This window comes from Hydra vulgaris, chromosome 06 (genome assembly GCF_038396675.1).
Source record: "Hydra vulgaris chromosome 06, alternate assembly HydraT2T_AEP".
NCBI lineage: Eukaryota > Metazoa > Cnidaria > Hydrozoa > Anthoathecata > Hydridae > Hydra > Hydra vulgaris.
The window spans coordinates 26,600,324-26,613,781 of record NC_088925.1 but is presented as its reverse complement, the minus strand read 5'-3'; the positions used below and the strand labels follow the sequence as shown (position 1 = coordinate 26,613,781).

At 29.0% G+C, this 13,458-nt stretch overlaps 1 protein-coding gene and 1 long non-coding RNA gene across 2 annotated transcripts in view; both read right to left on the bottom strand.

Annotated features, from left to right (window-relative positions):
- Window positions 1–13,458, bottom strand: part of LOC105848419 (uncharacterized) — a 76,989-nt gene that overhangs the window by 18,981 nt on the left and 44,550 nt on the right. The window contains exons 4-5 of the mRNA XM_065799726.1: window positions 5,814–5,871; window positions 5,513–5,675 (exon numbers count right to left, since the gene is read on the bottom strand). Coding sequence (XP_065655798.1) covers window positions 5,513–5,675; window positions 5,814–5,871 — 221 coding nt within the window. The remainder of the gene's footprint in view (window positions 1–5,512; window positions 5,676–5,813; window positions 5,872–13,458) is intronic.
- LOC136080994 (uncharacterized) lies at window positions 9,250–9,715 on the bottom strand. Its single transcript, XR_010638794.1, has 2 exons — window positions 9,613–9,715; window positions 9,250–9,524 (listed from the first exon to the last, which is right to left on the bottom strand). It is a non-coding gene; the product is annotated as an uncharacterized LOC136080994 (long non-coding RNA).

Genomic DNA, 13,458 nt, shown 5'->3' with positions numbered 1-13,458 from the left:
CATTAGTGTTTATAAAAGTCTTGATGAGCAGTTTCAACAGTGTGCTTACTATAAGGCCCCGGCGGGGGGGGGGGGTAATTATGCAGTTAAGCGGCCTAAAACAATTTTATTTTTTCGCTTGTTGCGCTTTCGTGTGAAGCTTGCTCAATGTAGTGACTTTTTAATATAAACAAAAGGAATATTTATTGGCTTCAGTACATACATCGACTATCTTATAGCCTGCTGCTACAAGGGAGTGCTGCTACATCGACTAAGGGTTTGGCATGGGGCAGCATCTTTTTTTTTAATTATTATTTCACTTAATATTTCTAATGTTTAAAAAGCATCCTCTGACGAGAGCGCAACAAGCGAAAAAATAAAATTACTTTAGGCCGCTTAACTGCAGGATTAACTCTGGGGGGATATTTTGTGACTGATGATATCTTTGATGTGGCAGGTGTGAATTTTGGGTGTCATGCTTGCATAATTTATCATTAAATAACACCTTTTGAAATTATCATTTATTTCAGCAAAATCTGGCTAAAGGATAAATTCAAAGCAAGCTTTTACAACTAAATTGAAACTTTAGAATGCTTCAATTATGTGAAGAATGTTGGGAACCAAGTTTTTATCAGTAAGTTATCAACTCTTAATGCAGTATCAATATTGCTTAAACAAAGCTTGAGAAAACCTGCATCACCGTTAACTCCAACCTCAACAAAATATCCACCAGGAATTTGAAAGATTGAAAAACATGAAATGCAAGACTTGATAAACCATTGCAGTGAGCAACAACTCAGACTGTACCAGAATCTCCTTTTCCGTTGGCAATTTAAGTCACTGCAGGTAAAAAAAATCATTAAGTGCTGACCTGCTCTTAAAAAAATTGCTATGAAAAGTTGGCTCAATCATTTTTCTGTTTGATGTTTGGTTTCAATTTCTGATCAGTTTCTTTGATATGTTGTTTAATATTCCCGAATTTAAATGTATTTAGAAGAGTTAAAGTGGTCAATTTTGGAGCGCTTTATAGTGGCTGTGCATTACTTTGACCTGACACCAAAATATAAATAATTTATTTTTATATTAAACTTTGTTCAGAAAGCTTGTTTAAAACTTCCAAAGTATTTGTTTTTAAAGTGATTAGAAACTAATTAAAAACATACTTCCTGAAACCTACTTTGTTTTAATTTTTAATAATTTTCGTTAAATAAATACGGCAAAATAATTTAAGTATAAGTACTTAAAGAGGTACTTATAAGCAGAGGTCCGCCAGATGCTTTTGTAAGTGGAATAGTACCTTCAGAGAATAGTTTTTTATTGGAAATAACTTGAGATACAATTTGTTTGGCTGCTCTTGCATCTTTTACTCCTAAAGATTGCTAAAGGTTTTCCCTGAGCTTTGTTTGTAAGCATTGGTGGGACAAACCTTTTCCTAAATTCCAGTGGCATGTTGCAACTACATTTAGTTATCTCTCGATGGTAATTTGCTCTTCAAGAGAATGTTTTTCTTGCAACTTTGAACGACCAACCTGGCGGATTAAGCAAAAACACACCGTGTCTCTTGTTCTAAGTCTTACTTATATTGAATTGAAATTAAACAAAGAAGGCAGTATAATTTCTTTTCCCTTTTGTTTCTTGCGCAAATTTACACGATTACTACACGATTTGCAGAGTCCTTGATGTACTCGAGAATCACTGATATTGATCTTTGTCTCGTACAATTGGCATATTTGATCTGCTTGGAAAGCAGTAGGCTGTCTTAAACATTTTTTCAGACGAAGCATGCACACAAGTTTTTGATTTTCATTGTAAACCTTTGCTTGATTTGGTATTGTGGCAATTCACGTAATCCAAATTTACTAAATCAAACTATCCCTTTTACAAAATTTAACCTGAACTTATATTGGATAACAATCCACTAACATACCTACAAATATTAATAAATACAAACAAGTAAAATTTATGAAGTTATTACATAAATTACAAGGAAAAAATTCTCACGTAATTCTTTCTTTTAAAGGAGTTGATTATTTTATTTAATGACACCTGTCATACATTTTGATAATTTAGATAAGATTTTATTCAATGACACATTCCTACAAAATATTTTTACTGCTCTTTAAAGGAATATTCTTTCTTTTATATAATTATCCTAATACTGGCTCTCCATACTTTATATTTGTCAATTATTTTAGTTATCCTAAGAGGTTTCCCGGATGTTTTTGCCGGATACGCCTAATAGTGAACTTTTCTAAACTTCAATAAATGTTTATAAAGAAAAAACAAGTTTTGCCATTCTAGATTAAATAGTGTTCAAGATTTAAAAAAACAAAATCAATCAAAAACTGGTATAACACAGGTATATGCGCTAATAATGTATAAAGAAAAATTGTTTTTTAGTCAAGTTTTTGTATTTTTTAATTACTATTTTCTATACTTCGTCAGCACATATACCATGTCTTACAATTTTTCATAGATCTTTTAAAGTGCGGCCGTGGCGCAGTGGTTAGAGCGCTGGCTTTATAAGCAGGAGATCTAGGTTCGAAACAAGGTCAGGACATATATTCGCGTCACGGTAAGGAAGGAGGCGTAAACTTCCTTGTTAAATGCGCTTCCGCGGTCCTCTGTGACAAGGCCGTTAGATCCTCTTGGGGCACCTTAAAAAAGACAAAAAAAAAACAGTAAGATCTTGAATAATATTTATTGTACACTGGCAAAACTTGTTTTTTCTTCATTAACACTTAAAGAACTTTAGAAAAGTTCACTATCTGGCATAACCGGCAAAAATATCCGGGACACCTCTAGTTATCTTATACGCTTTATAAGTGGCGTTCTTGAGCCAGTTTGGTTGACATTATAAGGACCCGGGCTACCCGTGATTAAGTTTTTACATTGTGTGTTCCGGATGATGCTCGAGTTTATTTTAGATTTGCCAGCAGTTTTGAACTTTTAAACCAACTTAATAATGTGTTTTTTAACAAACACGTTATTTAAAAGAACATTAAAAAATAAGAAGATAATATATCTATAATTCATTATAAAAATTCTAAAATAAATATTTCCAAAAGAACACATGCTTTTTGGACACAAAAATACATTGATAGAAGCGTGTTATTTTTACCAACTTTTTTAAAACTAGGCACTTGTGTGGTTTTTTCTTTGCGTATTACTATTCCTTACAGATGGCTGTAATAAAATCTATACAATTTGCAATACCAAACTGAATATTGAGCCGTGTCAAATTGTTTAGATAATCCAGTACCATTGATGGATCTGAGATAACATTCGATTAGTTTAAGCTTGCTGAAGCTCTTTTCAGCCGATGCTAGGAATTTTGGTGCTGCAAAGAAAATTCTCAAACTGATACTGAGGTTTAGAAACATTAGTTCTACTTCATAGTTTTCTAAAATATTTAACATTTCGAGTGCACCCGAATGTTTTGTATTAAAATTGGTTTTGTTAATCATGTGCTTGATTCCTTTTTCAAGGTATTCACTGATTATATCATCATAATATTTTTGCGCTAAATTAACTACTTTACGTACTAATTCCTTTTTTACCCTTTTTTTCTTGTCTTTTTTTAGTTCCAAAAAAAGCTTAAGACTTTAAAAATCTATTTTGCGGCGCTAAATCAAGTTTTAAATCATTCAATAACATTATACCAATTATTACATTAAAAAATATTAATTTTTAGAAATAGTATTTTTATCGAGGCATTGCTCATTTTATTAACATTTTGTTTGTGGAATTTTGTTTTAGTAGTCCTGTTGTTTCTAAACAAAAATCATGTTGTTTCTATATAAAAATCAAATACAACAAACTTCGTTCGTTCCACATTGCTGTTCAGCTGTCACAAATAGTAGCTAATTGTAAAAAGAAGCTTTATACATTTGAAACTAGCAAATCTAAACTCGCAATACTAGCTTTAAAAATTTTGTTGTAAAACTCTTTAGGATTTAGTATTCTGTCCAATACAATTTATTGGTAAAGGTACATAACAAATTGCATCATGAATCTTGTTTCTAATTTTTGAAATAGAAGTTAGCTATATCAAGTTTTCCATATCCAATTAAACTCTCGGAAGGTAAAATAATAATGGTTTCATACTCTCCACATGAACTAATCACCTGGTGCCTGATATGCCACAAAACAATAAGCCAATACGCTTAGATTATATTTTTTATTTCTTTGTGCTGCAACTGAAAAAGATGTATTGTTTTTGCATAGTTTAGAATTAGGTTTGAGAGAATGTGTGAAAAATGTCACAGAGAGATTCTGTTTATTTTTTGTTGTTTGAGCTCTTTTGTTTTCCGCATTGTAATAACGTTACACTTTTTAATTAGCGAGTATTGCAGTATTTTTCTACGTTTAAGAAATCGCTTGTGCAGTTTCATAACCATTTTAGTCACTACAAACTAAAACTTGGTTATGCAAAATTAATATTGCTTGCTCAAAATGAGATCAATTTGTTGTGGAATCTACAATTGTGGCATAGTACATAGTTGCATAATGGCCTTTTTTTCTAAACAACCTGATAAACAAGATCAGCATAATATTCTGAAGTAGACTCATTTTCACGCAGTTTTAAAAGTTTGGGGCAAACACTGTTCCAAAATAAAACGCCCAAAATAAAAAATAAATATATTTATTTATACTAATGATTTTTTTATTTATATTTTTTCTACTTTTATCTTTTTTAAATCACTCCTTCCTGTGGTTTTAAATAATATAGAAAACCTTGAAAACAAATTAGCAACAATTTTTATTTGTGAGGCTTTTTCTAAAACTGCAAAACGTTCCAAGGATAAACTTTATAAGGTTTTGAGCACTTTTTTAATGGAATCTAATTATATGATTAAAAATCATGATTTAATCTAAGGATATAACTTTTTTCTCAATAGTAAACTTTTCTTAACTAAAGGGTTACTGGGGGCTTCTCGTGGTGTTTGCAACATAAATATATATATATATATATATATATATATATATATATATATATATATATATATATATATATATATATATATATAAACTTTTGATGAGCAATATCCAAGGATTTTTTTCTAAAATATAAGTTTATAGTAAAAATAACTGAAGTTGCAACGGGTGAATGGAATTTCATGGAATTTTGGATCACTAGCATATGAATTTGAATACAAATTAGATTAAACGAAAGATATACAGTTTTAGAAAAGAAGGAAAAAGCGGCTTAAAAAATTTAAAGTTAAACTGAAAAAAACTTTAAAAAAGAGTTAAAAAGTAATAGTTAAAATTTTTTGTGTGAGGTTTTTGTGAAGTTTTTGTGAGGTTTTAGTGAGGTTTTTGTGAGGTTTTTGTGAGGTTTTAGTTAAAAATGATATTTTCAACCGACAATGCAGTGTACCATACTGACATGTATATAGTATAAAATCCATAGGTAATTTTAAGGCTGGGACCATAAAATTTAATCCTAAAATATTACTTCGCAGATTAGTATGTTGCAAGTCAGTTAATAATTAACAACTTTATATATAACTATCTAAAAAAATCATACCAAGTACTTTAAAGGGTTAGAATCAACTTTTACCAAACCCAATTTTAGTGATTCAGAAACTAGTGCTGCGTTTAAAGGTAGAAAATACTCCCAAGTTACGTTAAAAGCCAATTCACCCGGCTCAAAAACGTAAGTGATTTGAAGTGAAAGATTCAAAGTATAACTAAAAGCATTTTTTCTTATAAAAACTTTTAAATAAAGAAGTTTTAAAAAGTATATTAAAAGTTATATGAGAGTGATGAAACAAATAACTTACTTAAATATAAATGTATAAAAGTGTAATGTTGATCAAATAACTTACTTGCTTAATTCTCCACTAAAAACCACGTTTAGTTGAGGTTTACAATACAACTGAGTACCTAAAAACAAGATGTTTTTATTTTTATATTTTTAAAAAACACTATTTTAAGTTAATGAATATAAAAATTTATTCCATTGTCTCTAATTTAAGAAAAACTTTTCAGTTTCTAAAAAGTAATTTTTTTAGTGAGGAGTACTTGTGGATGATTTTAATGGTTTAGATTTAAAAGTGGTTTTAATGTTTAAAAAAGATTTATAGTAATTCAATCACAAAAAATTACATACTGTTTTTTAATTTATTTCTTACATAAATTTAGATAATTTCAAAGAAATATATTTATTATTTACTTACTCAATAATCTCAAAATGTTTAATGCAAACCTAGAAGAAAACTTTATAACAACAAACAAGATAATAAGTGCATGAACTCTCAATTATTTTGACTTTCAGAAAAAAAACTTTGTTGGTATTGCGTTAAAAAGTTCAGTAAACAAACGCTTGAAAAAGGCTGACATAAAAACTAGACAGCTTGAAAAGTTCTTTAAAGCTGTTAGTACTTTTTAAAGAAGTTAATTTTTTTTTCAATTCCCCCTTGGTAATGGTTTTTAACTCCCCTTGGTAATGGTTTTTAAGTCATGCAAGTATTTTTAACTTCTCAACTAGGATATATGCAAGTTTTAATGACGTAAAGTTTTTATTTTGAAGTTTGTTTTTTGTTTTATAAATTTGAATTAGTGTTCAGCCCACAAGAGGTAAACAAGTTTTCTAAACAATTTATAGTTTTCCAGTCGCTTAAAGACAAACTTGATGTTTTCTGGAGTAGTATCTTAACAATAGGAAGTAAAAAGTGAAAAAAAGAAATTAATTACTGTTAAAAGTGGCAAAATTAATTAAAAGTGGAAAACTATCCAAAAAGAAAAACTATTCAAAAAGAAAAACTATGAAAAAAGAAAAACTATGAAAAAAGAAAAACTATCCAAAAAAGAATTTGTTCTTTTTGAATAGTTTCGTCTGATGTTCGATTTAAATCTATTCCTACTCTCAAAATAGACGTTTAGTTTCCACAAACTTTCAAATTCTTTATCATAGGAAAAGATATTATTTATTCTAGGGCTTGGAGAAAATTGGAGATTTTCAAAATATCCGTTTTTAGGTTGTTTTTTTTTTTATAATATAAAAAAACCCGGTTTTGCGCCGGGTTTTTTTATATTATAAAAGCGAATATTTATCATAAATGTCCAATGTAATGTGCTGAAATTATCTACAGGAACTGGATCAGTAAATTAAAGAAAACCCAAAGAAAAATTTAGCAAAATCTTTTCTTTTTTTTTTTAAATCAATTTTGTCTTATTGACACTAAGCATTTTTAAATTTTCAAGGCATGACACCAAACTGTCTTAGTTTGCCTTTTCACATGCCTATGCAATCTGTAACATATCAGATATTGATTATATCAGATATTGATTGCAATTGCTGAATTAAAGATGGCAATCTTGATGCAATTGGTATAAGGCTGAGTTGATTTTTCTTCATATTCTCATTAATAATTGGTTGTGAATATGGATCACTTTATAATCTTTCAGCAGCTGACATCGTTGCAAAGGTCAATGAAGCCCCCTTAGCAGGACCGTCCCAAAGGGAGGAGAGGGATGTAGGGGTGTCTAACTCCAATTCAAATTTTATTAGTCGGAAAATTGGATACTGGAGTCGGCAAATTGGATCTATAGATGACAGTCGGCAAATGTTGGAAAACGAGGACCTTTTTTTTTTTTCTGACAAAGCCAAAAACAAAATTTTTTGAGGTTTGTTGGCAAAAAACAGATACGTTACCCTTCACCCACCCCCCTCGTTATTCTTAAAAATCTCTTCGAGACGGCCCTGCCTCTTAGGCACGAAAGTTCCACAAACTCTTGGACTTTATTTTTGTGTTTTTAAAACTTCTACTTTGCAAGAATTTATGCAATGTAATTAATTTTTTGTTTATCCGTTCTGAAATACTTAGTTTTAAAGAAAACAAAGGAAAAAATATACTACGATTAAAAGTATTTAAAAGTTAAACAAAAATTAATATTACTTAACATTGCAAATCAAATTTGTTGACGACAAACTGGTTTTTCTGTTTTTTATTTTATTAATTTGAAATTCAGCTTATTAATTCTGTTTAATAAACATTTTTCGTTTACATGTGTATTTATTTCAGATTTTTCTTGTTGGCATAGTACGTATTTTTTGGAAATATTGTTATATGCAGGCGCTGTTTTAAGGATCGACCAATTCAATATAAAATCTTAAATATTTTTATCTTTTAATTCCCAAATGTTTTTTGACAGTATAGTGTCTTTTGCATACATTTTATTTTTAAAGAATTGCTTATAATTACCAAAACATTTTTTCCATTCACCCTCATTTAAGCCAATATATTATATATCGGGTTCATTCTTAGAGGAAACAACACATTTATATACCGCGTTTTTTGATAAACAATTTCCACTCATTAAACAATTTTTTTTTGTCAATAATTACAATTTTTTTTTGTTTTTTCATTTAGGATTTCTTTTTTATTAAACAAAACAATATTGTGACCTTTTATAATTCTTTTCGAATTTTACGTGCTAACTTTAATAGTATTTCGATTAAAAATTTAATGTGCATTATTAGAGGGCGGGAAATGCTTATCGACTAATTTTGAAAACACTTTTATTATGTTAGTGGAAACATTTTTGCTATATCGAGCAGGAGGTGGGGGGGGGGGGGGATAAGCACAATTTATACTTCTAGTTCTATTTACGCTTTTTTGAATTCTTATTATCAGGGTCAAGTCTTAGTTAATAATTTTGAAAACCGCGTTTCTTTAGGGTAAAAGAGTTTTAATTGGCCATCAAAGCCTTTTTAAATGTATTGACTTACAAAATTAAGTGAGAAAATAACTACATTAGCCTTATTTTTTACATTAAACTATCATCAAATAGCATTTGATTAATTTGTAAAATATGGTGTTTAATTTTCATCACAAAAAAAAATTTAAAATAGCCTAATATACATATTATACTAAACTTAGTCAATTACTCTTCAATATTTTTGCATGCAATTTTAAAAGTCATAATTACTAACTGCAAGTAAGGATTAAAATTGTAAAAATATTTAGCTATAATTTTTTGCTACCTTACCTAAAAACTCAAATTATGGCAATAACTCTTTAAATATGCTTACTGTTCAAATCAGTTTTAAAACAATCTTTTTTTATATTCTTAATGATTGTTGTTTTGTTTATACCTTGAACAATATTTTTAAAATTCTTGGTGAGCGGTTTCAACAGTTTGTTTACTATAGTGCCCCAAGGGAGATACTTGGTAAATGATGAAATTTTTGACTCAACCACATCAAGACGATGTAAACTTTGGGTTTTAAGTTTGCATCAGTTATCATTAAGTAACACCTTTTGAAATATTCAATTGTTTTAATAAACTCCAATTAAAGAATAAATCCAAAGAAAGAATTTACAATTATATTGAAACTTTTGAATGCTTAAATTATGTGAAGATTGTTGGGAACCGATTTTTTATCAGCAAGTTGCTGGAGCACGTCCACACTTTTAAAAAGCTTCCTGCATTCATTTCTCTTGAACTGGCTCCCATGATACGGGCTCAGTTGAATGTGAAGGGCAGCTGGCCACTTAACAGCTTCTACCCAAGCAGTTTTAAGTCTTGAAAATCTAGAAAAGATGATTAATAAATCCTATAAGAAAATGCAATTCCATTGGTTGGATTTATACTAAAATGTTGACTCTCGAATGAAATTACCAAATAACTTTGCTTAACCAAAAACTCCGCCAAGTTGCTGAAAAGATTCGAGACTAGACTTGAGTGAGCCAAGTATTTACAAGCTTCCAGATTTATCAGACACTTGAATTTGACGTCACACAATGAACAAGGGTGCATGTTTAAATTGGTTTTGAAGACCACAAATTATATTGGCAACTTTCATATTGTAAGCTAAAACTTGTTTAACTTCATTTGCGTTAATCAGTGATTTTCCAATACTTAGAGTGAGAGGTTTTTTTGAGGCGGGTAGCTGGTATTTCTTCTTAACGCAGTATCAACAATGCTTAGTGTTGAGTTGCTTTTAAGAAATTATTATGAAAATTTGGCCTTACCATTTTGCTGCTTTTTGTTTGGTTTCCAGTTCTTATCAGTTTCTTTATTCTGCTGCTTGATAGTCCTGAATTTAATTGTACATTTACAAGTGCACGAGTGGTCTATTTTGGAGCGCTAAAAAGCTGGGCACTACTTTGACCTGAAATTGAAACAAACATATTAAATCTTTATACTAAAATTTGTTCAGAAAGTTCATTTAAAACTTTCAAATAATTCGTTTTTAAAGTGATTAGAAACTTATTAAAAATATACTTCCTGAAACTTATCTTGTTTCGATTTTTAAAAATATTCGTTGAATATATATGTAAAAGATATTTAAATATTAATATTTACCTGGGGTAATTAAAGATGAAGGCCCGCCAGATGTTTATGCCAAATTTTTTTATTTCTAATTTTTAGCCAAAAAAAAGCCAAATAGCTCCTATACGGAATAACTGAAGATGCAACTTGTTCAGCTGGTCTGGCATCTTTTGTTGCTAAAGATAGCTAAAGGTTTTCCCTGAACTTTATTTGTGAGCATTGGTGTGGAAAATCTTTAGCTAATAGGCAGACGTTCATTTGATTCTTTTGCAATGGTAGTTTTCTCTTCAAAAAGATGTTTTTCTTGCAGCTTTGAACAACCAATTTGGCAGATTAGGAAAAAACACACCGCGCCTTTTGTTCCAAGTCTCACTTATATTGAATTGAAATTAAACAAAGAAGGGAATATAACTTTTTTTCCCTCTTGTTTCCTGTTCAAAATTATTCTACACAATTTGTAGAGTACTTGTTGCACCCGAGAATCACTGATATTGATCTTTGTCTCGTACAATTGGCATATTTGATCTGCTTGGAAAGCAGTAAGCTGGTTAAGTATTTTTTCAGGCAGAAAAAATACTTAACCAGCTTACTGCTTGAAAAAAAACTTTACTAAATCAAACTATCCCTTTTACAAAGTTTAACCTAAACTTATATTGGATTACAATCTACTAACATACCTACAAATATTATTAAATTCAAACAATTAAAAACAATGAAATTATTACATAAATTACAAGGAAATAATCCTTGCATAATTCTTTATTTTAAAGAAATAGATTATATTAAATAATGACAGATGCTATACATTTTGACAGTATTTGTAAGATTTTATTCGACGACACATTCCTACAAAAAACTTTTACTGCCCTCAAAAAAATTGTTTAACCCTTTCATAAGGTTTTCCTCTAACTGGCTCTCCATACTTTATATTTATCAATTATTTTAGTTTCTTATCTAAATTTTTATGTTTTTTTATGTTAGTATCTTTATTAAAGATTTTTAACCATTTTTTATCATTTTTATGCATTTTTACAGTAGTAGAAAATGCTGGTATTCTCACGCAATGTATAAGGCAAGTCAAACCACCTTTAAATAGCAAACCAATATTTTGGTTTATAAAATGAAAATGGTAGTTGTAGCAACAAAACAACTATAACTAAAATTGTTGGTATTTCTTGGTAGAACACTCATGTAACCGTTTTTTGAAAATAGTGACCGAATATCACAGTAATTGCGAACATTTTGATATGCTGATTTAAATTTCATTGCTGTCGGTCTGTCATTTCAACCTACTTTGTTTCCTGGCCTGATTAAATTAAGTCCTGGTTAAATTGATCTCATTCATGATCAACTCATTTGCGAGACAAAGAATATTAGAAATAATGATTTTTAAACCCCATTAACTGGACATAATTTTTTGGCTGCGAGCACCATAAAAATGTCACCAATTAATCCAAACTCCGAAATCTTTAAGCTGTTGTACAAAACTACTATTTAGAGTTAAACCAGAGCGTGTTGGTTTATCTACTTTTACTTTAACAGATTTCAAGGTCTCAAATAAAGTATCCATACTTTAATAAAAAAAAGCTGTTGATAAAACCAAGGAGGTTTAATAAATATGAGACGTTGTAGTATACACTTCATACAAAACGCAATGAAATCAGTTTAAAAAGTCAGCCGCCATCTTGGTTAACCGAAAACATCGTAATGTTTTGCGCGGAACTTTATATGTTTAAGAGAAAACTTTGCTGAAAACAAGTCAAAATATAGATATAAATGATTAAATAACTTGCCAGTTGTTTTGGATGTTGTAATAAACTACTAGAAATTGTTTGCTAACTGATTATCGGATTCAGTTTATTCCAAAATATTGGAATAATGAAGTAGACATTCAGATAGTAAACATGCTTTTAGAAGATGCCATATTTTACACATTGTGAACATCTTATGGAATAAAAAAAATTGTTTTTGAGTTTTTTATTAAAACTTAACAAAGTTAAATGTAAACATAAATAAAAACAAATATATTAAATATACATATTTATCTTTCAATCTCTTAATTGTTAAGTATATATATACAAATGTATGTATATATAAATTCATAAATGTGTATATATATACGTATATATATATATATATATATATATATATATATATATATATATATATATATATATATATATATATATATATATATATATATATATATATGTATATATATATATATATATATATATATATATATATATATATATATATATATATATATATATATATATATATATATATATCATTTGATAAAGTTATAATGACACTAAACTATAATATTAAAACAAGCTCAAAATAGTTATATGGAGATGCACATAGTTAAGCTGAAATTAATTTCTCCTGTTATCTTTTTGACCTGTAAAAATTACCATTTAATAATATTTAAATATAATAATTATCTTTTCGTGCAACTGTCGCCTTAGTATAAAGTAATAGCTCTATATGATCATGGCTAAATTAGAGTAAGACAAATATATCAAAAGTTAGTAATAAAACTAGAATGAAACTAAGTATGCTATTGCTATAGTGCTTCAAAAATGCCTGGTATGGTATATATGCCTGGTATGTATACCTCTCACACATGAGAACCTAGTTCTCTCCATATCAGCTTCTGTACTTAAAGCTCACGAGACACAGTCTCCTGTTTATTAAACCTCCTTGGATAAAACATTTTCAGGCGATAGTTTTGCAAAAGCAAAACAGCAGCAACTTGACTACTAAAAATTTGTGCTGCCAATTTTACTCACATGGCTAATATTGAACCTGAATCTAATTAAGGATCTGTCAATTTTGGTACACATCGGACAGTATTAATTTTGTCAAAGTTATAAAGATCTTGCAGATGCTTCCACTATTAGATAAAATGTTTTGTTTTATTAAATTGTTTCTAACATTTTTTGAAGATGTGGTTGATCAAATAATTTATAAAATTTTGCTCCTGTTTTTGGATGTGAAGTTTATTGATTTAATAATGAAAATCCTTGAAACTTGAGAACGCTAATACTACCTTTTAGATGTCTTGCTATCACAAGCAAGACATCTAAAAGGTAAACCTGTTTTATGTAAATAAATCATAGCATTATTTACTATTGTAGCTAATTTGATTGAACACATGGTAGCATTACAGTAAAAACATGCAATTAG